The following is a 24,579-nucleotide window of genomic DNA, read 5'->3' as shown; positions in this document are numbered from 1 at the left end:
GGATATGTTTATTACTTTTTTTTTTTTTTACACAAAATCATTCTTGGACAATGAGATTGTTTTCCACTTTGAGCTCTCTTAGGGCCTTTTGTCACTTTAAATCCAAATAAGCCACTGCTAGGCACGCCGTCCATTTTACATTTGCATATGAAAATGGTTGAAACAAATGTGTAATTATACAACCGTACATCTTTGAAAAGCAGAAGCAGAACCTCCTGCACAATCAACAAGAATGCAGCAAGTTGTTTTGAATGGTAAGTCAACCAAAAAAAAAAAATCTGTCTTTTACCAGCAGCCACTGTACAGTGCACATAGCGGTAAAATCAGCTGACCAAACGAGATGGAGTTACATACCAGAGATTTTTTTAAATGGCTTGTTTTCCAGACACCAAAAAACATTAAATTATTGCCAAAAAACTGCAATAGTTTAATGTTTTTAGTCGTCTTTTTAGTCTCTTTGGCTGTTTTTAGAAGCAGTAAAAACCCAAATGGAAGTTGAAAAATGTGCTAAATGTGAATTTTTCATAAGACATCCCCTTTAAAGGAAAGCCTCTGCAAATTCACCTCAAGGTGATCATCTAATTTCATCAGCAACATGTTGCGTCACTGCTGACATTAGAAGACTCAACCAGGCCTGGCTTTTTACTCCAATTACATCCCCTCTGCTAAAGAGGCAATTCAGAGATTTATTGTGAGGGCATGATCATCTTTAGAGAGATTAGAGTTAAGAAAAAGGCAATAAAAAAACTAAAACACAAGAGTACCAAGTTCTGCAGAAACAAGCAGCCTTCTCACCGGACTCTGAAGGAGGCTGGAGATCCGTTTCTTGTGTCCAGAGACGGGGGTGGAGTGTTGGGGAGACTGGAGGCTCTCGGGGACCCCATCGCTGGGGCTGCGCTGCACCGGAGTGCCCTTTGGGGTGGGAGACTTACTCATCTTCTGTGTTTTATAGTGGGTGTGTTATAGCCTGGTGGAGACCTGCCAAAAAAAATAAAGCTACATTATGCATTAGAAATGTGATGTATATATATATATATTTTTTTTTTTTTTTGCCCATTTTTATTGTTCAAGTAGCCCACACCCAGTCAGATGCAGTGGAGAGCAGCATTACTCCAAAACATACATTTCAGTCTTTGATCTGTTTGTGTGTTTAAAGAGTTGTGGAGAAGACCAGCTTTACCAGCTGGGACAAGCACCTTCATAGCATGATGCTGCCACCACCATGCATCACTGTGGAGGTGGTATGTTCCCATATGATCTGCAGTGTTATGTTTTAAAGCAGGTAAATATTTTAAATGTCAGGGAAGGAGTTTAATTTGTGTTTCATGGTTTTCATCAGTGGATTCTTCCTACATGCTTTGTTTAAAACTTCACTAAGAATTATTATGGGTTGTTCTTAATAAGCAGAGGGACTCCATTAAAATTTCTGAATTGGTTAACTGCAGAGTCTTTAATTGAAAACCATATACTGACAAAATAAGCAACATTTTGAGTTAAAAGCCCTTTTTGTTGTTAAATTATTGAATAAATAGAAATCTTAGCTCAAGAATAAAGAATTTATTGTTTTTAATTTGTTATTTAGGTTATTCAACCATCGGTTTGGTGCAAAGTGTTTTTCTACCCATTCAACTTTCAAGTGTTTCAGGAACTCCAGATAAATTTATTTAAGACGCTGACAATGGCTCTGGGGACGTCTGTGCTGCTGCTACATGTTAAGCACTGAGGTGCTACTTTAGTCTCGAATATGCTCGCTGATTTGCTAACTCCTTTTAGCACAACTTGAACACATTCATAGTCTTTCCCATCAGCTTGATTTTTGAAGCAAAAATGACCCCCAATACACCAAGAGAAGCAGGGTTGTCATCCAGTGTTTTCGTTAGCAGACAGGTTGTGCGTTGGATTTAGGGGCGCATCAGAAATTTGCAAATATAAAGGTTCCAGTCGGAACCTTTGTAAATGAAAAAAACAAACAGATAAATGACATAAAACAAACATTAATGCATTAAGATACACATAACTAATAAAAATCAAGACTTTTAACAATGATGCTCCTTGCCCTCTTCAATAAAGACCAGATTTCTGAGCTGCATAGCTAATAGTCGACTCTCCCACCTAATTTGCATATCTACATTTTGTCCAGAGTTACATTGGTGCTGCTGCTTTACTGATTCAACCTCTGTACTCCTTGGTCTCCATGACAATGTTCGTTCTCTAATTTTCTAAAACAAATTACACACCTGGCCCTCTGAAACCAATGTGTTGTTTTTACTTTGGATTTTTATCTGTAAAACATCTTCAGTTATGAACTACCTCTCTAGATGCATTGACTTTTGTGGTTATAACGTGATAAAAAATATTTAAGGATCTGTCTGTATAGGTCCATTAATCTGCGACAAATGAGAAGCTATCTTAAATATGCTAATCCTAATCTCTTTACCTCACTAATGAAGAAACAGATTAAGTCTTTTCAAGTAATTTCTCTTAAAAGATCAAGAGAATCCAACACGCACATCAACTTCAAAAGAATTAAAATCCATAAATAAATAAATAAAAATTCAACAAGCGTTATCAATAATTCATAAAACATAAACCATTCAATCAAAGTCCTGTAGATCAACTATAAATACCTGACTTGAAGAGTCTCATTTCCTGCTTGCAAGCAGAAAGTGAACATCAAGTTCTCATTTCCTTATAACTTTTAAATGGAGGCATTAAGTGAATACTATACCATTACATTAAGGATGCTGTATTCCTCTGGGTCCCGACCGCAGGAAACGCAGCTCAGGCGGAAAATGCACGCATAAGCACTTGGATCTCACATGCAGAGAGCGAGAGAGCACCACTGAGAGGAAATGATACAGCTGTGTTGTTGAGGAAAGAGTAAAGAGTTACAGTAAGGATCTGGAGCGGAGAGCCAGCCGGCCGGCCCCTCCCTGGTACACACCGACCGAGCTGCAGGGACCAGATAACGGCCTGAACACACCACGCCCTCCGCTGCATCCCGCTAACCGACTGACTCACTTGATTTGTGAGAGCTCTGTAAAAGCTCCGCCGACACGCGCTCTCAGGTTACAGCCCCTCGATTTTTCGAAACGGATCCGCGCGGACGTTTGTTAGAGCTCGCGACAGGAAACATCAGGTTTCACCGAGCCTCCGGATTAAAACCAACGGGATTAGCCTTCGAGTAAGTAAATATTACATAATCGGGACACAATAGCGGTTAAATATGGAATAGAGATCCTGAGTTGTAGCTTAAATATAGAAATAATAGAATATTCTATTTCGACAAACAAAACAAAAACCGAAGAAATATTGTTTTAAAAGCAGCTGGAATAAAAAGTAATTAATAACAACCCAGAATAAAAAAAAAGCCAAAAAAGAACAAAAATGTATAAGAAACAATCAACATTGCGAGTTATTCGAAATTAGCATTTTTATTTTTTTTATTATTTTTTTTACTCTAACATGTAGCGCGCTTTTACGAGTTTTTTTTTTTTTGTGTGGGTTCAGAAACTGACAGTCTGACGGGACAATCTCCACAGTCCGACCGTGACATTTGCCGCGCTCTTCCTGAGTTGCACTAAAACTGAGGGAGGGCGAATGCGGGAGGTCAGGGCCATCACTAGGTCTTAATCACAAGGGGGCTTATGCCCCAGGGGGGAAACAGGATGTGAGCAAATGTAGCAGCCTTACCAAATTTCACAAACTGAAACAAGAAAGAAAAAGTTAAATTCCACTTTTAAAATAGTGTTCAGGGTAACAGAAAACTTTTCTACCACAATATACGACTAAAAACAGTTAATCAACATCATAAAATGGTGTCCCAGCAAACGTTGCTAAGATAATTATAATTTCTTTGTGGCTCCACACCTAAAATTGTTAGGTACCCTTTGAAGAACGTTTTGTGCAAATTTTCATGCTTGTATTACCTTCTGAGCAATTCTGCCCATAATATCATAATATGAAGGGAAACTGACAGATTTATGATCATATTTGAGATAAAATTTCCACTTTTTGTTATTTATTTAAACTCATATTCTGGCCACATTATATTGAATTTGTGGTCAGTTTAAAAAAACAAACGGCAAAATACCAAATTATTGTGGTGTGTGCGGGGTGCGTGTGTCTTGAAAATATCTTAGGGAGGCTTCAGCCCCCATAAAACAGGCCTTTGGGGACACACTGTAAGAGGTTATTCCAATGTATAATTTCACATCTTTGTTAAATCTTTTGTTTTTTGTACTAACAATAATTAATATAAAAATAATATTTAAAGTTGGTTAACTTTAAACCATTCAGAAATATTAAATAAATGATTGCACTGAAAAAAGAGGAGCTCCAAAAAAAAAGCTAAATTGTTACATGTCATCAAATTAAATTTGTCAAACTTAATTATTTACATTTCTTTAACATGACAACTTAATTTGATTGGTTGTAACAAATGAAATCCATTTTTGAAAGTTTGATCACCTGTTTTTTCCCTATGTGTAATACTAAAAGTATCATCTGCGAACATAAGAGCCAGTGCTCTTTCACAAACAGTTTTTAAGTCATTGATGCAGATTAGAAATAAAAGAGGGCCCCAAAATGAAATGACATTATTTTTTAAATGTTTGAAAATAATTGTATGAATATGTTAATTGTTTAACAGCAGAATGTTTCTAAATCTGCATCTCTTGTTCTGCTTCAGACAATAGATGTTGGTTTAGATATCAGGGGGGAGGAGGAGGCAGCAGACAGTCACTGCCTCCCCCTCCTGCAGGGAGGGTCCTAGTGACTCAGGCTGGTGCTGCTGGTCGTCTCTTTAGTCGGCCTGATGCCTGACGACGCTGCATCATCACATTACTTTGTGCCATGGACGCTTTCCTTTAAAACAGCTGGCCGCCCCGCTGAGTACATGAACGGGAGATTTTAATGTCGCTGAAAATATTCATTTACCTTTACATGAGTTTTTATTCAACCCTGTTAAGCCTCACTTAGTGCTCATGTCTGAGTGAGAGCTGGCACTCACAGATGGGAGTTTCATTAAGCAGCTCTGGGTTAGTTTTTTTTTTACTGGTTAATGGATTTATGGTTGACAGTAAAAAAAAAAAAAGAAAAGAAAAGAAAAAAAGGTTTTTCTGTCTGTTGACATGAAACTTTTTACTTTTATTTTTGTAAGACAGTGACAAGTGTTTCAGAAGCGTCCAGCGGCTGCAGGTTTGTGTTGAAGGAGAAACTGATTAGAGAACCACCTTGAGTGTGATGGCTGAAACTCAAATACTGTTGGGTGTTCCCCAAACACACATCAAAACTAGTTTTGGAATCGATAAAGATAAGATTGAGGTTTTTGAATGACCAGGACCTCAATTTTAGAAAACGTATGGACTAAAAGCTGAATCTGTGCTGGTAAGCCAAGAGATAGAGTGGACAAATATGCAGCCAAGTTCATCCACTGACATTATTGATGTCCCGTCTGTGACTTACATCAATCCTGCCTTGAAGAGGCAGAATTCTGTTTTCCAGATGCATATTACTGTTTTATAACCATGTTACCTTCAGTTGTTATGAAAATACTGTATATATTAAATATGTGTTAAAAGAAATTTGACTTCATAACTTAATGCCTTGATGTTGGGGCTCTGCCTCTTTAAGAAGCTCCTGCTCTTTCTGAAACTCCACCTTCAGGAAGTCAACAACATGGCTCCTCTATTAACCCTTTAACAATGTTTTTACCAGGGTTTAACTGAGAAGTAACTACTATAATGAGCTCAGCAGATACAGTTCCACCAAGTGTTTGCTAATTGCTGCTGGGTAGTCTGGAGGAGCTGAATGGGGGGAGTTGCAGAGGAGGGCTGCTCTGTGAGGTGGAAGCTCAGAAGCTTGGAACCTGCAGCTTAGAGGAGGATTTGCATCTCAAAGGCGGAGCTAGATCCACTCAGGAGTTTTCCACAGCTGAGTGGTTGCCATGGGAGATTAAAGGATCTCTTAAACATGCATGAAAGAATCAAGGCAACACTCCAGACATGTTTTTGACAACTTGTAGAGATATAAAATTTGACTTAGTACAATACATGATGAATTTAAACTTATGCAATCAATTTCAGTTTTAAGAATCATTGTTCACTCCCTCAATGAATGAATGTAAACTTTAAACCATAATTTTTTTTTTTAAGTTGAAACTCAGTCTTAAGGAGGTCAGTGGGAGTAATCACTGAAATGTCTCTTGGCTAAGACGAGATCTGGTCAATGATTTTAGATCCAAAAACGAAACTTCTGAGAAAACCAGAGGCATCAGATTTCTTCACAGTTCTGACTCCAGAGATCTGGCGCTGGAGTCAATCGAAGTGGCTCAAATGCATCGTGTTAGTAGTAGATCTGCTCTGCCTCACACACACACACAGTCTCCGAGAGGGAAAGATTCCCCTTGCAGAGATGATCATCTTGTAGCAGCCTGGCCCCGGTTCCGGCTGCCAGTCAGAACGCATTGCTCACTAAGCTACAGCTGACAGAAGGTCATGGCTCCCCGCTGACTGTCCTCTGGGGTCTGTCTTCATCTGTTTGACTGGCAGGAAGCTGCAGGGATTCACACAGTCTCTGCCAGCACAGACACACAGCCAGGCTCCGTGCATATCAGCACAGGTTGCTACACACTTTTAAAAAAGACAAGAAATATCACCCTAATTCTAAATGCGATGCAAACATGTATGGCTTAGTTATTGCTATCATAATCTAGTGTATGAAATTTGCTAGCATAGCGTTCCTTCAGTTTGAACTCTTGTTAATGAGACACCAGAGTTGCCCTCCCTCCACTTCCTTGTAATCACCGCCAGCCTTTTTTGAAACTAATTTTTTGACATTCAGTCATGTCAAAAACTTCAGATATCCACGTTTTAAAAATACAATTAGCAAGCCATACGCCACATATACCTGTTATGCAGGCTCTCTCAGTCTTGACTAGAAAGATTAACTGATTAATCAGTAATAAACCAGCTTGTGATATTTCAGTTTTCTATTAAGAGCAGAAAAGCTCTTATGATAATTTGCTGAATTAGTGTTTGAAAACTATTAAGAAATTTAGTATTTATTCTAAATCTTTGTTTCTATGGAGCTCCCAGACATCCAGTATTAGAGATGGAGAACATGGACATCAAGTTTCATCACCATTTATCACTATTGTGATAATAAAAGTGACAATAACAAATATTCATTACTTTATTTGCATAACTGTACAACTGTGAGCCACAGCAATCGTAGACCCCCAAACATAAATACTGCTCTTGAAAAGCATTCCCATTTGTATAATGCTTCTAAAGGTCATCAGTCACATAAAGTGTATTTTGTATCACTAAGCTGCATTTTCAGGTTGTGAAGTTTCAAGCAGGCTGAAGTGAAGTACACGTATTAAATACAGAATGTATTTTTGATGTGGGGGGACTGATGAAACTTCCAGTACAAAATGTGAAAAAGTCAACCAAACAGTGCGATATATAAACAGACTTAAAATGAAAAGAGACATTACAGAAATCAAATGAAGTGGAACCCATAGTGAAGTGGATGAGTCAATAAAAAATAGTTTTCTTCTTAGTGACAGGAGATAGTTACAGAATTTGACTGTCACAAACGAACAGTTTTAGTGTAACACAGCTTCACTTAGCTGTATGGAACATCATGTTATGTTCTTCCAGTTCTTTTGGAGTCATAACATTTAATTTCTGATATACCCTGGCTTGTTATGTCAAATACAAACTACGGTGGTTGTTGCGAAGTAAAGTCAAAGAGCGCAGTCTATCTTGATATCGCGAGTAAAAGGCTAATAAAACAAAAGGAAATCCAGGATGTGATCAGCTCTGCGCTTTGTTTAGTGCGCCCAGGCTCTGCAACCCGAGTGTTACAGTACTGTTGTTTCTCTTCCTCCTGTCCACATCACGACAGCGGCCCGCGCGCAGCATGGCTGCCTAGCAACACTCGCGAGCGCTGCAGCATCAGCACCAGCAGGACCAGTGAATAATGGCTCCCAGCCTGAGGGCAGGCAGAGGCGAGCAGCAGCAGCTCGATACTCTACAAACCTAAGCTAAACGCAAAAGCCTCTTTCTGTCAGCTAAAAGGCTCGCGCGGCTCCCATAGCGACTCCGCATCGAGTCGCAAAGGCTGCTGGGCCACAGAAACCAGCAGCACCGTGTTTACTGTGCTAATCTGTAGGCGGCCACAGCATCACACCTAATAATTTCCCCACCATTTATGGTGTAGTTCAAAACACATTTTAAAGTCAATAGAAAGTCGCGCGACATAAACCAATGCGCGCGAGAAGACGGCGTTCTCTTTTGTCATGGTTTCTATTTTAGTGCAGCTATTGGAAGAGAAAAGGAGAGCGGGACCCAGTGAACAGAGGAGGACTGCATCTCCTCAGACATGTTCTGTATAAAGCTAACAGGATGGAGTACAACGCCCAGTCCTTTCATCTTTAATGTAAAACAAACAAAAAAAACCAGCAGCGTCAACTCACCTCACGATAGCGTCCGATGTGAGGCACACCCACGGCCTAAAGGTGGCTCTTAGAGGCGCAGATTTAGTCAGTAATATAGCCAATATGTTTCAGCAGCGCTCCTATATGAGGAAGCTCCGGGGCCTCAGCTGATCCCAGGTCATTAGACCTTGGTGTGTTTTTTTTTTCTTTCCACCGCTCGGTTCGCCTGGACCGTCCCACTGCCACGCCTTTCTTGTCTGACACCCAAACGCACCGAGCCAGCCAGTCAGTCCGCTGCGGAGGGAAGCTTGGCACCGTGCTTCATTATTGTGTGATAAAGCTGTGGCCCACGCACAATCCTGCTGGATTTATGGCGCTGCCTTCTAAAACGTGAAGCTGCTCAGAACCACATCATCGATCAACAATAGATTGTTTTAGTGTCAAACAGGCGCCATCTTCTGTTACAAAGACGAAATGTATATAAATTGGGGGAAAGAAATTGCAAATATACTTTTCACAAAGCTACCTGCCCCACCCCCTCAAATGTAATACTCTAATCATGTTATGTTTTCAATAGCTGAGTGCAAAATAAAAGCAGGGCTGTGGTATGAAAATAATACCTCAGCCTCAGCTGAGTGAAAAATCATAATTAAAGCTGGGAAGTGGTGTCATGTAAAATTAACCTTTTTTTAATGCTTTATAACACTTATAATAGCTAGAATGTTATTCTCTCATTAAAGTATACTTGGAGTCTTGCTTTGAATCTTTCATGCATGTTTGAGAAACCCTCAACCATTCAGGGATGTCTAAATGCTTGCTCTCACAAAGTCCCGCCCATTTCCACAAAGCTCCTCCCCCTATTTTCTCAGTACAACGCAAAACTTTAAAGGGTTAACAGAGGAGCCATGTTGTAATAACTTCCTGAAGGTGGAGTTTCAGAAAGAGCAGGAGTTTTTAAACACCTCAATTTAGAGGTAGTAAAATACAAAGTTAATTTTCTTTGTCATATTTCATATTCAGCATATTAGTAACAGCTGAAGGTAAGAAAGTTAACAGATTGTGCCATAAAATGGCACTATGTGAGTGGAAAACAATGCTACCCATTTAAGGTGTGTTCTGTCAAGCTAGCCAGGTTACTATGTGCCTGTATCTAAGGAGTGGCTTTGACTGGTCCCTCTGCAGGTCTGATTGGGGAGGTGCTGCACAGATGTTAGTCCTTCTGGAAGGATCTTCTCCCCAGAGAGTTCAGGTTTGCACCCATCTCACTCACAAATACCTTTCTCCCCCTTCGCAGATGGCAGCCCATCTCCAGGAAGAGTTCTGCTGGTACCAAACAACTTCCACTTACAGAAGATGGAGGCCATCGTGCTCACTGGGGCATTCAAAGCTGATTTTTTTTTGCACCCTTCCCCAGATTTGTGCCTTAAGACAATTCTGCCTTATAAGTCTACAGAGTTCATTTGGTTTAATGTTTTGTTTTTGTTTATATAGACAGGTTCCTGGTTTTCCAAATCCTGTACATTCAATTTAACTTGTCAAGTGGAGAGAGACTTTAAAGATTATAACTGGAAACAGGATACAACCGAGCTCAATTTTGAGCTCAATAGAAAAGGCTTTTCTCTGCTGCCTTCACACACTGAGCAGCCATGCTGAGCTCGTCTTCAACGAAAATGTTGTTGCAGCTCTTTTACACACAAAATGTCCCGAGTTTGTCCCAGAAAAATACAGGGTATGTCTTTCATTAATCCCAAACTAGAGCATGGTTAAGTAAGCTGCACTCATTCTAAGTTTGTCATTAAAAAAAACAAAAAAACAGCAGTGTTCAGGTCAAAGTGTAAGAAAGTGAGCTGAACTCATGAAGTATCAGAGGTCAACTACGTCACAGTTTTAATGACAACCAGCCTCACTGTAATGTAGTCATTGCACTTAGATTTTTTTTGTAAATATATTATTCCACTGAAATGACTGTCTAAGTGTTATATAATGCAGTATGTCATGCACAGTAATTTAGGTTTTGATAATTTTACAATTCCTGTGGTAATTTTTAATAAAAAGTCAACATTGCAATTCTTGTTCTCATCTTTACTTATCCAGTTTAGACCAATGAAGGCAATGGCTCATCCAGGAAGTAAAACATTATTTTTTGACCTTTACTACAACGTAAATGTTCTCCATCCAGTGGGCTCAAACAGAAAACAAAAGTTACATTTACAATGAAATTTAGATTTGAACAAAAAAATTAAATAAAACCAAAGAAAAAAAGGTTTCTTCTCAATGATTTCTTCACAGCAGCTCCTGAAAACAACAGAGATATTAGATTTCTATCCAATCAGTTTAGTTATAGTGACTACCTTAGAATATGTTTATTTTCTTGAGATTCAGGAAAGCTTTGCTAAAAATAGCAAAGTGTTTAACGCCGAAATCACAAATGTCCACATTTTAAAGGGATTTTAAAAGACCGGCCAACACTGAGTCATACATCATAAAATACATACTTTTAATGCTTTCCTCAATAAAAATAAACATTGTAAATGAGAACTAGCAATTGTCTTATTTGATTGATTAAAGGTGATTTAATTAAAATGTGATGATAATAAATTAGAATATTAGTTCTAATCAGACAAGGCTCATCAGAAACATTTAAAGAATGGGAAGTAATTTTGTCATTTGCGATTCCACTCACGCTAGTCTGTGGCAGCAGTTAAAGTTCACCGCCACAAGAGGGCAGCAGAGGAACGCATTTAAATTCAGTAGAAAAAGAGCTACTGTGGTACTAATATTTTAGGAAAGAATATGCAGATTTCTAGGGAAAAGAAAAGTGGAAGAAGTTTGTTTATCCAATATGTTTTTGACCACATACAAGAGTAACACAGTCTGTGCTAGATCTATTAAACTGTTTTTTTTCTTAATGTTTAAACAAATGCCAAAAATCTTCAAAAAGTTTTGTTTAAATCACTATTTTTTATAAGAGCACATTATAAAAAATCTTAATAAGGTGTTCTGATTTTGCAGTAAAAAATTAACTTAATCCCAGATTTTAAAACAATTGCTTAAAAGTGTGGGCTTTCACATATTTGCAATCTCAAAATGTTTTTATAAGCTAAAATTTGGAATTTCAGTCACTATTGATCAAGTTCAAATCTATATATTGATGAGACTGATAGAATAATAACATATATATTAAAGATAGGAGAAAATTCCAACCTGTCAGATGTTTTACTGCCGGTTCAACCAATCTGATCAAAGTGCCCATCAAGGCTGAGACATCTGTTAAATAAAGCAGACAGAAAAAGAGGTCAAGTTTACACATTATTTAGAAGATAACACACAAAGAAAACCAAATAAAAATCACTTTCAATAATTAATATTTGAAGCTGAAACTTCCTCATCCGAATCAAGGCTCTTATGTCGATGTGCCATTTTGTTGTCTGGTGAAAAACACAAACTTGCATTAAAACCTAAAAATCTGGGTGCAAGATCAATTCTGTTAACAGAACAATGGTACAAGTTTGTCCTCTGTAGGGGTAAAAAAAAAAATCATGGTTTGATACAAACCTCTTCACCTTAAATTATCCAATCAGACGATGAAGCACTTGTGAAGATAGTGCGACTGTTTTTCAGATGTCAGACAATCAAACGCTTTGTGCCGATTGCCAGTCATAATTGTAGTGCATTTCTGCCAGATCACTTTTGGAATCAAACATATGTGATTGCCCATTGTTGGCAGAGTTAATCTCTGGAGAATCGTAAACGAAGGCTGCACGTCTTTGTTTGAAAGACTGCACGGTTTTTTTGTTTGGTTTTTTTGCCTTCACACGGTTGTGTTTAGATAATTTCTGATTAATACTAAATCATGCATTTATTCAATTTGTTTTCAGAAATATTTGTTACAAACTGAAAAATTAGACAGTTTCACAAACATTCTTTAATTGCTTTTGTAGTTTGACAAACTCCAGTGGTGTAAATGTGTTATTGGAGGAAAACTAAAGAAACAAATGCCCAGAGGATCCCTTTGTCAAACGCATCTAATTTTCCTTCAAGATTCGTCTGTCAGACAATGTGATATGCTTCCTAAATAAGCCTTACATCTGCAGTGAGCTGCAAGACCTGCTGAACAAGAACAATTCAGCCTTTCAAGGGAGAAAATTAGGTGTTGAGGACGGAACCAACCTTATATTCCAAGTGAGAAACAGCAGAGACATTTACAGATGGAAGCTACGAGTTTAGGATTGTGTTTGACGAGTTTAAAGCTGCAGTATGCAACTTTTATTTAAAAAATAAATAAAATAGATGTCTTACATATTTGTTAAAATTGTCACCATGTGGTGATCTGCCTCTCCTGGTGGTCCTACCGTCATTGGCAGAAATACACGACTGTCAAAAACAACTAATCACAGGCAGAAGGAGGGTCGTGGCACCGTCAAACCTGCTTGTGTACGTGCTGCTCACACCCTCCCTTTTGCTCTCTGCTCTCCTACAACGAGTTCCCTACAACAGAGTCTGCAATGAATGCTAAGGCTAGTTAGCATGGCCACATTTGATGGTAAATAACATTTGATGGCCACATTTGATGGTAAATAAACCGTTTTTCCTGGAACGGCAAGTTGTTTCCCTTCCATTAAGACATTTAGCAGCGCTTCTACAAGTATGATTGACAGCGCTAAGACCCTCCTTGTGGTTCTGACTGGAAGTAAAACATTTCTGCAGGAACACAGGGAGGAGTTTGATCTTTTCACAGATTATCTGTCTTACATTATACTATCACAGCAAACTCGTAGACATATTCAAGTCTGTACTTAGAGACTTGAACATCACTAAATCAAACTAATCTCTTTGGGTCAAGTCGTAACGTCTGCATTTGTTTACGCATTAACTTAAATGCAGTCGCCATTAGACAACAGGCAGCACATTGTGTTTACAAAAGTAAACATGTAAACACAGATTCAACATGTTTTTAATGCATGTTGAGCCAATAAAATTATAACTAGACTCATTATCTGGGTATGCCACATGAGCCATGTCCATTACATATAGTAGACATCGACACTTTTGGCTTCCTACAACACAAAACTAACTAGTTCAATGTGATAGTGAGATGAAACAGTAGCTTTATTGAAATAAACCTAATAAAAAAAACAAAAAAAATGAAAAGGAGGATGTGATTTGTATCAGATTTAAGGACATATGTGAAGATGGACTGCAAACAACTTGAGTGACAAAATAGATTTGTGTTGATTGACTAAGAAAAAAACAAAGTGAACTATTCTTTTCACTGCAGTGTAAACGTGACTTAAGTTTTAAACTTCTCAGCCTCAAATGTGTTTTCTTTCAGAATAAAATAAGACTAAAAAATGTTTTACTAACAGAGATCTAAAAAAGAAATGTACAAACACAAATGTGCTGATATTGTTTTATTACTGATCTAAAATCTCAGAGTTTTCCATCTGTTAAACTTTAAATACATTTACTTAAAGTTTTATTTAAAGCCTTTTATAAACAAAGCAATAAAGACTTAAAGTTATACTGAATAAAACTGACCAATTACATACAGTGTAATATTTTAAACAGGTAGTTTTTGACTCTGAATCAGCGTCTTCTTTATGTGGTGGGAGTAAACTCCAGTCTTGGGAAAGTTGTGCTCCCCACGGCGCAGAGGGTACAGAGAGGAGGATGACCTGAGGGGGAAGTGGCCATGTAGAGCTCTCCACTTTAGAAACCAGTTTTTCCCTTGAGTCAAGCTTTGCTGTATTTTTTTCCCCCCAAGTTTTAAGTTTTTCCTCTTCAGACACAAACCACTGCTGAAACTCAAAGGCAGAGGACAGACTGAGGTCATTCTGGACACTTTTGTCCTCCACTTGCCTGTTAATTTCTTCAATATGCCTTCTGAGCTGGAATGATGACTGGACAGAATATTAGTAAAAAACAAACGACTTAAAATACAGAGGAAGGAAAAAAAAAAAAAAAAGGAAAAACACCATTTGGCATGTGTGTTGAACAGTACTGGATATTTTCTGTACAAATACGAGTAGCGTTAAACCTCCTGACATTTGTTGTTGCTCTAAACCAGGGGTCACCAACTCCAGTCCTCCAGGGCTACCATCCTGCAACTTTTAGATTCACCTCTGCTCCAAAATGTCTGAGTTCCCTCACCATCATTCATTCCTCTCTGCAATAGGGTGGAAACGAGCAGTTTATTTGATCCAGGTGTGTTTGAGCAGAGACATCTAAAAGTTACAGGATGGTAGCCCTCGAGGACTGGAGTTGGTGACCCCTGCTCTAAACTTTGAAATTTAACTAAATTTTGAATGACAAACTTTTTTTTTTTTAGTAAAAACCCGTATTCGTTTTCTCCAATAATGTGCATGACAAATATGTCTTGTAAGCACAAAAAAATTAAGATTTTTTTTCTTTTTTAAACTTGGCCAAATAAAACGGTCACACACTGGCTAACACTCCTGAGAGGAGAAAACAAAGGAGGGGAAAAAAAGTTTTAAACTTTTACAGTTTTGTAATGCAATCATAGCATTTCTATATTTATTAGTTTGTTTTTCTTTACTAAAATGCTTTGCAGAAGATTTTATAACTCTTTCATTTCAGATTCCCTAAACGAGTTGATACGGGGAGAATAAACTCTTCCTGACGCTGAGAGGAAGCAGCTTCTTTGATTCAGGGGAAAAAAAAGACTACGGCACCATAACCAACACATTAGAGTCGTTAGGATGAGCCACATCAGTCTTTAGCACAGAGACATTTATAGTCTCTGTTTTTATGACAAGCACTGATTATATGAAATAGAGATTGAAACTCAAAGTCTGCCATGTTTTATGCAAACAAAGCAGATATTTTAGAGGTAATTCTAACAGAACTAGACATCATGAGATCCAAGATTATTCAGAAGACATGGCACAGTGCTAATTGTCCAGGTGTGATTTTGCTGACGTACATTACTTTATCCCAGAGGATTATTCACAGACCCCAAGCATTGAATAAAAGTTATGTGAACTTATTTTCATTTAGAACATGCAGAAAATAATTCAGCTTTGACATTTGTGGCCATTGCTTTGAATTAGTTGTATAGGTTGACGAGGAATCAATCTTTTTCATTTCTTTCTCTTTTTTTCCCCCCTTTTAAATGTGAAACATTTTACAAGCAATAGAAAATTAACTCAATCTTACCGAAAGGAGAATCTCCTGGTTTTTCAGTTCAGAATACAATGAATGAGGAAAAATAATATTTGTAAAACTGAATAAATACCGGCGCTTGATCAGGAGCAACTTGGATGATGAGCTGGTATGCAGGCATCACACAGTTTTGCAACACCAGCCTGGGCATTTCACCATCCTCTGGCGCCGCTTCTGGAGGCAAAGTGAAGCCATCTTCCAGGTGGTCGTCTATGTTCAGCAGCTTTCAGAGGGAAAACCCCAAAATAAAAACATTAAAGGTAGGACTTCTTTCTGCTCTAAAAGTTGGCAATGTCTCTCAATTGGGAAAAAAAATGAAGTATGCCTTTAAAGACAAGCATAGCATCTAATGGGGATTGAGATCTAGGCTTTGACTAGGCCATTTTTCTGCTAATATATATCATGAGTCAGTTTGGTGTGGACAATTCAATCAGTATTAAAAATAGGACTTTATAGAGAGATTTTCGTGCAAAATGCAGCTGAAGTTGAAGCTGAAGATCAAACATTTTGTAAACCATCCAACAGTCACACAAAACTCCTAAGCAAATAAAAAAAGGACAGCTAAACTAAAATGCCACAGAAAAAAACAAAAGCTTACATACATACGTCAATTAGTTAGAGATGGATAAAGTGTGAACTACATGTATAATTTTTTTTCTTAGTAAAAATGTGATCTATGCTTTGGGTATAGGTTTAGGTCTAAATGAGAAAACCTTTTTGGTCGTCTTTAGACAGTCCTGCCAGTGAGCAGACAAAATAATTTATGATAAAACACTGCCAGCTAATCAGTTTTTTTTTGTTTTGTTTTTTTAAGCAGAGTGCTTCTGCTGTTTTTTCCTAATACTGTGCATATTTGATACTTTTGGTTGTTTTGCCGTAAAGTCAAATCCATTTGTGTTATTTTGATTGTCATAAATTGGGGTAAAAGTAAACATAATTGCAATGCAAACAGGTGATGAAGTAAATAATGCTGCCTGTATAGTGCAGGTAGCCATTCAGTCTGCCTGCACTAAACAGCTCAAGTGACAAAGTTTCAAACTGCTTCCTGACTTCCTGTCACCTTGGCAGGTCAATGAAGCAGCAACCTGATTAGTGAGCATTGACACCGAGTTGACTGGGGATTTGAAAACTGTGTTAGAAAGACAATGTCCACTCAGCTTGGCTTTACATCAAACAATGATGTCCTGAACAACTTGTAGTTGATAGCTGTAGCTATGAATAGCTTTGTGAAGCTACATCAGAGTCGCAATGCAATGATTAGCAGAGGAAAGTATCACATGAAGAACTGCATTTTAACTTCCTCAATTATTTTACAGCTCCAGGAGGTTTTAGGAGATCCACCAGTGCTAGCAAAGCACAGCCACCATTAATGAGGTCTGCTAGATACCCTGAGATAATTTTTTTAATTTTTATTATTTTTTTATGTAAGCCTCAAACTTCTCAAAACCTCCTAAAGAAATCACAATTGACCGCTAGTTCTCTCTCTCCAAAGTTGTGGGTGGAGTAGTTGAGTGAATACAAAACGCATGTCCACTTTCTGGCTTATTCTGAGCTTAATGTGTACTTTGCAACGCAGAACAATTTGTCTCAATATTATTACAAAAGAAAATTAAAAAACTGAAGTATTTTTTTACTTGTTCAGAGTTCAAAATGTCAAAGATGGATAGGTTAGGGTTTTAACAGTAGAGAATCAGACTAAATATTTATTTGCAGCAGATTGCTAAAATGTTTAAACAAAGTATCATTCCAATTTTTTTTCTCCATCTATAAAAAGGCAGTTATTGCAGTAACAAGCAGCTACAAATGGTTTGTAGTGTTAAAGTTTAAGCCGACTTTAAACTACCTGGTAGGAGTGCAAAATAAAAACAAAACACTCACATCATCCATTCTCCATAAGTCACTGCCCAGGCCTTCAGTCTGACTGAAAGTGATTGCATTCTTTAGGAAATCAGTCCCCATGCCATCATTCTAGGGAAAAAAAAAAAAAAAAGAAGAAACCATTTCAAAACCAATCACAGTACCGTCCTTGGAGACAACAGATGTGTGTTGTATTAAATCTGTGAATCAAATACCCACATTTTCAGTATCGCGCAAAACAGCAAGCAGCAGGCGGATGTATTCAGTGGCGGCTTTGAGTGTGTCCACTTTGCTCGGCTTGCGGTCAGGCCGCATCAGTGGAACCATGCGCTTCAAACGGGAGAACATGGCATTCAGGTTCCTGATCTGCACGGAAACAAAGAGGACAATGTCATGACAAGAGGCAGCATGGCAAGAATAATGGCAACTCTGAATATTCCTGCTGGATGAGAAGCAGCAACATTTTTCAGTTTCATAACTTCAAAATAGCTACAGAGCAGGTCATTGTAAATAGGGCAGAAGTAAATGATCAAATTAAACAGCATTAAGTTTGATGCCAACTTATTTTTTTAAGTCTCAAAAAGACATTCCAAAAATGTGCTTTTCAGAGGTTTACATATATTCACTCATAAAAGGAACTTTTAAACTGTGGAATGACAACAGAATATTCATCCGTCCATCCGTCTATTTTCTTACACCCTTGACCTCATGGACTCATGTATTCTAGTGAACAATGATTGCTACTGCTGCAGACGAGATCCGGTTCCAGTGGTGAAAACAACATGAAGCAGGTTCCCCACCATCACTGAACCTGATAAATCATCCATCCATCAATCAATCCCTGAAACATCAACTCCATCTGAGAGCCTCTTTCAGGTGCAGGGATCATTGATACAAAAAATCCTCCCAGTAAGTCTGACAGCAAAGCATGCAGAAATGCTGACATTCCTCCACTCCAATGTTTAAGTGGGTTTGTGTGTTCGAGAAGTTATTGTGTTTGAGTAGTTTAGTTATGAAAGGCTACATCTGCACTTATACTACTTTTAAGCAATGTTGTAGTTTCAACTAAAAACAGATGTCTTGTCATTAAGATTTGTTTAAGTATTGTTTCAAAAAGTGAAGAATGTAACATGGCTTCATTTAATTTGTTGAATGTGCTGGACTTTATTTCCTTTAACATACTTTTAATTGAGATTTCATGTCATACTGTAAATCTGTTCACATTTCAAGTATTTTTGTTACAGAGTTGTGCTCCATACGATGCTTTAAAGAAAAAATAACATTGCAATATTAAAATTTTGTATTACTTTGGTGAAAATATTTTTAATTCGTGCTACACTTACATTGGATTAAACTAAAAAAAAATTGTTAGATTAATCCATAATCATTAGGTGTACCTCTAATTTATGCAAATATTACTTTCAAATAATGTCAGGAATAATTCCATTTTAAACTTAGCTGGATTTAATCTTCAGTTCAGAAACTTCTGAAAGCACAGTATAGCCAATAATGAGCATCACTTGGGTTATTAGAACAATTTAAAATAAAAGTATTCTCAACTCACGTTTCTCTGTGATTTATATGCTACAAGTCAGAGGTACAGCTCAACAAATTTGAATATCGTCGTCAGCTCCAAGTCCAAAAATGTTTTAATTGCCTCTGCTACACAATCTTGTGTGTATTTCTTTCCACCACTTCTCTTTCCATAATATATTCCAGTAATAAAAAGTCAGCAATCTTCCCCCAGAGTTGTGGAGGATAAGCTGCAACATGTTCATAACTTTAGTAAAAATAGCTCCTAACTGAAGCTTTCTGATAAAGTGAACTTTATATTGTCGTTGGGTGTCCATGAAAGAAATACACTTGTTATAATCAAACTTCTGTTGTTTTTTTTTAATTCGACTTAAATTCACCAACCGAGATTCACACAGTATACAGTAGTTTAGCATTACCCACCCTGAGACGCTCCTTGGCGTTGACCAGCTCTCTCTTCTTCACGGTTTCGCTGAAGTCCTCGGCCACATAGTACAGCCCGTCTCTGCTTCGCTTGAACTTCTCGATGCTGCAGTAGAGGGGCAGCGCGGACTCCCCGGTGAGCCGCTTCAGAATGTCACTCATTTGTTCTGGTTCTGGAACCTTCATTGTAGCAGCTCTCGTTCACTTAAGAGAAAAAACAAAACACACGTCCTCTTTTCACTTTATTTCAGTCGGCGCACGTGAGTATGCCCCGAGTTTGACATCCGGGAGAGCAGAGGAACACACCTGGACTTCCCGTTGTGTTAATTAGCCTCGCGCCAACTGTAGTGGATCTTACCTGAATGACGTCCTCAATGTAGGTGAGTTCACCTCTGCCATTTTCTGTTTGAATTTTAAGATGCGCTTAACAAAACGTCACTAATTGTACTAGATGTGCGGATGTTTAGTTGTTACAAAACCACGCGTCAAAATTTTTATTAACTAATCTGCACACCACACATTACATTTCCACAACAGAATAGCACGAGTACATTTGGAAACTAAGTGCTTTTTTCCTTAAATTATTTTCCACAAACATCAACGTCCCGTAGAAGACAATTTATAAATAATCTTTTTGTAAAAGTTTTGTTTGTCTTAGTTTAATAACCTAAAAGAAGACATAAAGTGGTGGTTCTTTAACAATGATGATTTTCACATTTTCACAAATTTTATTAAATTGTGAAGTTGTTCTTCCAAAAGTGTTTTTTTAACATTTGTGGCTCGAAACAAGTTTTAATGATTTTCTTTTCTTTTTAGTTCTACATGTAAATATGATAAACTCCATCAACTTTACAATGTCAAATAAATTATGCCATCCATTGCTTGAATTATACTATTAAAGTTTATTTTACCTTGTGAACCACATTTAGTGAAGTCTAATAACATTTTTTTTTAATTCAAAAATCTAAATGGCCATCCGTGTCTTGAATGGAATGAGAATAATGAGTTATATTTTGGATCCAGTGTTTAGTGTAAGCTACCCAATCTTTCTCATAACAGGATTTTATTATTTTTATTATTTTGTCTGTATATTTTTCATAGATGTTCTCATGTTTTAACTGAACCCTTTAATTGATTTTATTTCTTTTTACCAAAACAGGATTGATCTGCATGTATGAATCTCAGGCTGTCTAGAAAAATATATCTTTTTCTATAATTCTGCAGCTTTTCTAGTATTAAGCAGTTGAATCAAAAGATCTAGTCACTGGTTTAGCAGTCCAACAGCAGGGTCTCCTTGATAATCCATAACAAAACGGGGCTTTTGCCGCCTAATTTACACAGTTGTGTGTAACTGTAACTTGCTGCCATCTGCTTTGGCGGAGTTCCATGTTTGCACCCAGTGTGAACCAACGCTTCACCAGCAAAAGAAATGTGTTTGCCTTCAAACCCTTTCAATGAGGTGATTAAAGGAAGGTGAATAAACCATTTCAAAGCTCGAAGGATTAAACTTTTTTTTGCTTGAAATCCCACAGAACTAGACAGAAGAGTTATTCAGAAGTTGAGTCTGTGTCCCCATCATACGTTAAAAATATTTCCCCTCGTTTAGATTTTTGGTTTTCTTTTGTCAAAATGAACTTGTTTTTTTAATAGATAAGATGGATTTTAATATCAGACAGAGAGAACCTCAATGAATACAAAATGCCTTTTGTTTATTCTAAGGTGCATGGTTACTAACCATCAACGGTTTAGTAAGTAACAAGTCATCCAAATGGCTTGGAAGGTTTTTTATTAAGAATATTTGCTACCATACTGTTGGCAGGAGGTTCTCCAGAGGACTGATAGGAAGAGGAGTGGATTAATTGAGTGCTTAAAAAAGGAAAAGAACTGGTTCTCAATTGGACTTTGGTCATTACCTTCCTTCGCAATTCAAATTTTGCTTCACAGCTCAGTCTAGACTTTCTCCCATTGACTTGGATTCCTCTGGTTGAATTTCAGCGAACAGAAAGAGAAGTGGTGAACGATGATGTTGATTTTCTGCACTGCTTAGAATTGTAAACTTTGAATTTGTCCAGGTAGAAGTTAGGAGGGAGAACCGTGGAGATGAAGAGAATCCAGGATGTAGAAGAAGAGTTAAGTTCCAGACATGGAAGCCTAACCAAGGATGAAGCAAAGCGAATGCTAGTGAAACAAAACACTCTGGGATCAGAAAGCAGCCTCAAGAGGTCAGTAACTACATGTGATAAAGAGAATCACAACAGGATCCAGTTTACTACTATAGAGTGGACAGAAGACTGGAAATCATCCGGGTTCTCTGCCACTGCCATATAGCAGCTTTTGATGAGCTCAGACAAGCAGCAAGTGGAGTCAGTCAGCTTTTTCTGCAAGAGAGGACAACACACACATACACACACACACACCTCAGGCAGATATGGCATACATGGTCAAGCTCCTTTGTATAAATCTAAATTATTAAAGCCTCATGCTCCACCTCGAGCTCACAGGTCCTCAAACCAAAATCTACTCCAGGTCCCCAGGACTAGGTATAAAGCTCCAAGGATTACTCTTTCCACACTGCTGCACTTCGACTTTGAGAGTCTGGACCCATTTTAAAAAGCAGCTGAAATCATTTTTTATTTAAATGTACTTTTCCTTTGCATTTCATTATATGTGCCATTTAATTTCTTCTCTATCTACTAATTAAATTCTCTTTCTTATAAGTTTCGCCAGTGAAAGAAATTAACTTTACTGCGTACTTCTGTAATGTGCAAGTAGGTGAACGTTTTTACACGTAACGGTTTCAAAGAATTCCTGGAAAGGACGCTGAAGCTAACGCAGCCCATCAACGCAGTGATTTATTATTTATCGATCCGTGCACACTTCTGAATGTGATTCGTGATGTGAAAGTGCTTTGAAAAGCGGATAAGACAAGTAAACGATAAATAACAACAGAGCATTTATTTGTTGAGACACAACAAAGCATTTCAATACCATTCTAACAGAGTATGTTAATTTAATCACCATAGGTGAAAAATAGCGGGATTGTTTCACATACAGCCACATTCCTCCTGCTTCGTCAGATCATAGAGTCTTCAAAGCCACTGCCATGAACTGGTTACTGAGCTTATAGATTCAAAAGATTTAATGGATTTGGATATGGAATATTGATTTATTCATTATGCTCAAATCTTTGCGTAGATGGAATCTATGAAGGACTGCTTATATATTCAACCATAATGAAGGCTCTAGAATTAGATGAAGGCTATTGTATAAGCGGAGCAGGTCTTTTTAGGTCGATCACTTCAACTGGAGCAAAATCCTCTTTAGACAGACAATAATGAACTGACTGTGTGTAAGCTTTATGTACAGTCATGTTTTTTTCTGTAATTATTTGAAGAAATAAGCAATTATAGCCTTAAATAATCGCATAATCACAGAAGGTGTTTGTGGACAACAACGGTCAATGAACGAGTTAAGTAAAGCAGAAAGTGAAACGGAAAGAAACTGTTTCTGTTGTGAAGGGTAACCTGGAAGCTGGACAAAACACAGACAGGAGAATGGGACTGTTGTTGAATTATGACTAAATGGAAAAAAAGTACAAAAAAAATAGGACAAATTAGACTAGAAAACACAACAGGATAATGGAAAGAGATGGAAATAAACAGACTGAGTCAGAAGAGAACAGTGAGATAAAGTATCATGTATTATGCATTTTCCAGCCACATAAAATCATCTTATAGCAGAATAAAGTAACTATGTAACCTTCAGTTGTTATAAAAATGTTGTATATATCAAAGACTTAAAAGAAATTTGACTTTCTAATTGAAAACCTTAAAATTGGGCCTCTGTCTCTTTAAGAAGCTCCTGCTCTTTCTGAAACTCTGTCTTCAGGAAGTTGTCACAACTTCACTCCTCTACTAACCCTTTAACAGCATTTTTACCAGCATTTTACTGAGAAGGAGCTCGTATAATGAGCTCAGCTGATATGTTTGCTAATTGTTGCTGGCTAGTCTGAAGGAGCCGTGGGTGAGCTCGGCGTGGAAACTGTCATGGGAGATCCAGCGTTTCTCAAACAGCATGCATGAAAGAATCAAGGCAACACTCCAGGTATTTATTTGATCCGGATCTGATATGACAAGATATGAAGCTCAAATAAGTTTATTATTACACAACACTGCCATCTAACTATGCTGAGGTGGGAGTGAAAATGACAAAGGGACCAGATGAGCGGATGCAGCTCAGGAAAGGAGAAGGCAGGCATAAATGAGGAGACATTTAACAGCTGGGAAGGGAAGAAACGTGGAAGGCTGAGGTGAAGAAAAAAACAGGATAAAGGAAAAAGAAACCCGAATAGCAACATTAAGAAATAATAATCTTAACTGTGTAAATCCAAAACACAAACGAGAACTAGACTGACACGAGGAATAAACCAACATGGCAAGACACAAGAACACAACAATAAAAAAAAGATCAAAAGGGAAAACAAATGAAAGGATCATAGCAATTTCTTTTTCTCAGATAAAGTGCACTGAGGTTAATGAAGAAAACAAAACAGAAAAAGTCAAAGCCACTCTGAAATAAGACAAAGCAGATTTCATGGTCAGCATCAACCTGCCCGAGACTTTCTGGTTGGCTTTTTCTTCCCCATCCAGACTGCTGGTTCGTTTTTAAATTATGTGTCTAGTGTTTGTAGTCCATATAACTCTTGAATAAGAATAAAAAAAGGAGACATACTTTTGTTTGACAGGAGTGCAGTACCATTCATACTCATCCACAATATTACTTTGTTGCATTCAGTGGTCCTCGTAGTTCAATATAACTTTAATATTATTTTGGTAAGAATAATGAAAATACTGATCACAGTGAATGCAGTTCAATAAAGCGGAGCACATCTGCGACCTGAACATATAAGATGGAATCCATGTTTCTGCTGAAACAAAGTGAAAGTACAGCACCTTGTAAAAAAGGCACTGCCCTTTGAACTTTTCACATTCTGTAGATTATTGTGGTAGCTAATCTACCACAGCGATAGTAGATTATCAAACATCTGCCCTACTGATCGCCTGTCCCGGTTGGTGTGCTGGGCGCAGTGGTGGGAAGTAACGAAGTACAAGTACTTCGTTACTGTACTTAAGTACAGT

At 37.7% G+C, this 24,579-nt stretch overlaps 2 protein-coding genes across 9 annotated transcripts in view; both read right to left on the bottom strand.

The window, feature by feature from the left end:
* The window catches only part of add2 (adducin 2 (beta)), a 24,034-nt gene extending 15,180 nt beyond the window's left edge, over positions 1 to 8,854 (bottom strand). Inside the window, exons 1-2 of one of the 5 annotated variants that reach the window (XM_016677837.1) lie at positions 8,486 to 8,854; positions 796 to 996 (exon numbers count right to left, since the gene is read on the bottom strand). In XM_016677837.1, coding sequence (XP_016533323.1) covers positions 796 to 936 — 141 coding nt within the window. In that variant the 5' untranslated portion in view covers positions 937 to 996; positions 8,486 to 8,854. Of the gene's footprint in view, positions 1 to 795; positions 997 to 2,728; positions 2,839 to 8,485 lie in introns of those variants that run through there. The other 4 variants (XM_007564728.2, XM_016677838.1, XM_007564726.2 and 1 more) reach the window with 4 other exon arrangements.
* A 1,659-nt stretch (positions 8,855 to 10,513) lies between these two features.
* figla (folliculogenesis specific bHLH transcription factor) lies at positions 10,514 to 19,848 on the bottom strand. Of its 4 annotated transcripts, none has more exons than XM_007564724.2 (6): positions 19,442 to 19,741; positions 17,705 to 17,851; positions 17,507 to 17,596; positions 15,702 to 15,851; positions 11,651 to 11,713; positions 10,514 to 10,741 (listed from the first exon to the last, which is right to left on the bottom strand). In XM_007564724.2, the coding sequence occupies exons 1-5, from the start codon at positions 19,625 to 19,627 to the stop codon at positions 11,699 to 11,701; spliced, it is 588 nt and encodes a 195-aa protein (XP_007564786.1). In that variant the 5' UTR covers positions 19,628 to 19,741; the 3' UTR covers positions 10,514 to 10,741; positions 11,651 to 11,698. The 4 variants fall into 4 exon arrangements, with proteins under 4 accessions (XP_007564786.1, XP_007564784.1, XP_007564785.1 ...); XM_007564722.1 differs by lacking the exons at positions 10,514 to 10,741; positions 11,651 to 11,713 and adding exons at positions 13,845 to 14,121; positions 19,800 to 19,848 and having other exon boundaries at positions 19,442 to 19,645; XM_007564723.2 differs by lacking the exons at positions 10,514 to 10,741; positions 11,651 to 11,713 and adding exons at positions 13,845 to 14,121; positions 19,748 to 19,811 and having other exon boundaries at positions 19,442 to 19,645.
* Between the last annotated feature and the right edge of the window lie 4,731 nt (positions 19,849 to 24,579).

The sequence above is a fragment of the Poecilia formosa genome, unplaced genomic scaffold, assembly GCF_000485575.1.
Source record: "Poecilia formosa unplaced genomic scaffold, Poecilia_formosa-5.1.2 Scaffold167, whole genome shotgun sequence".
NCBI classification, from domain to species: Eukaryota; Metazoa; Chordata; class Actinopteri; order Cyprinodontiformes; family Poeciliidae; genus Poecilia; species Poecilia formosa.
Note: the sequence above shows the minus strand (reverse complement) of the source record. Positions and strands in the feature narration are given on the sequence as shown.

Bases quoted from the DNA above. Each gene is read 5' to 3' on its own strand.
- figla (XM_007564722.1), bottom strand. From the start codon at position 19,627: ATGAAGGTTCCAGAACCAGAACAAATGAGTGACATTCTGAAGCGGCTC. The intron at 17,852-19,441 runs GTGGGTAATGCT...GTTTCCGTGCAG, and splicing joins ACGCCAAGGAGCGTCTCAGG to ATCAGGAACCTGAATGCCAT. The intron at 14,122-15,701 runs GTATTTATTCAG...CTTCCCCCTCAG, and splicing joins TTGCTCCTGATCAAGCGCCG to GTCATCCTCCTCTCTGTACC.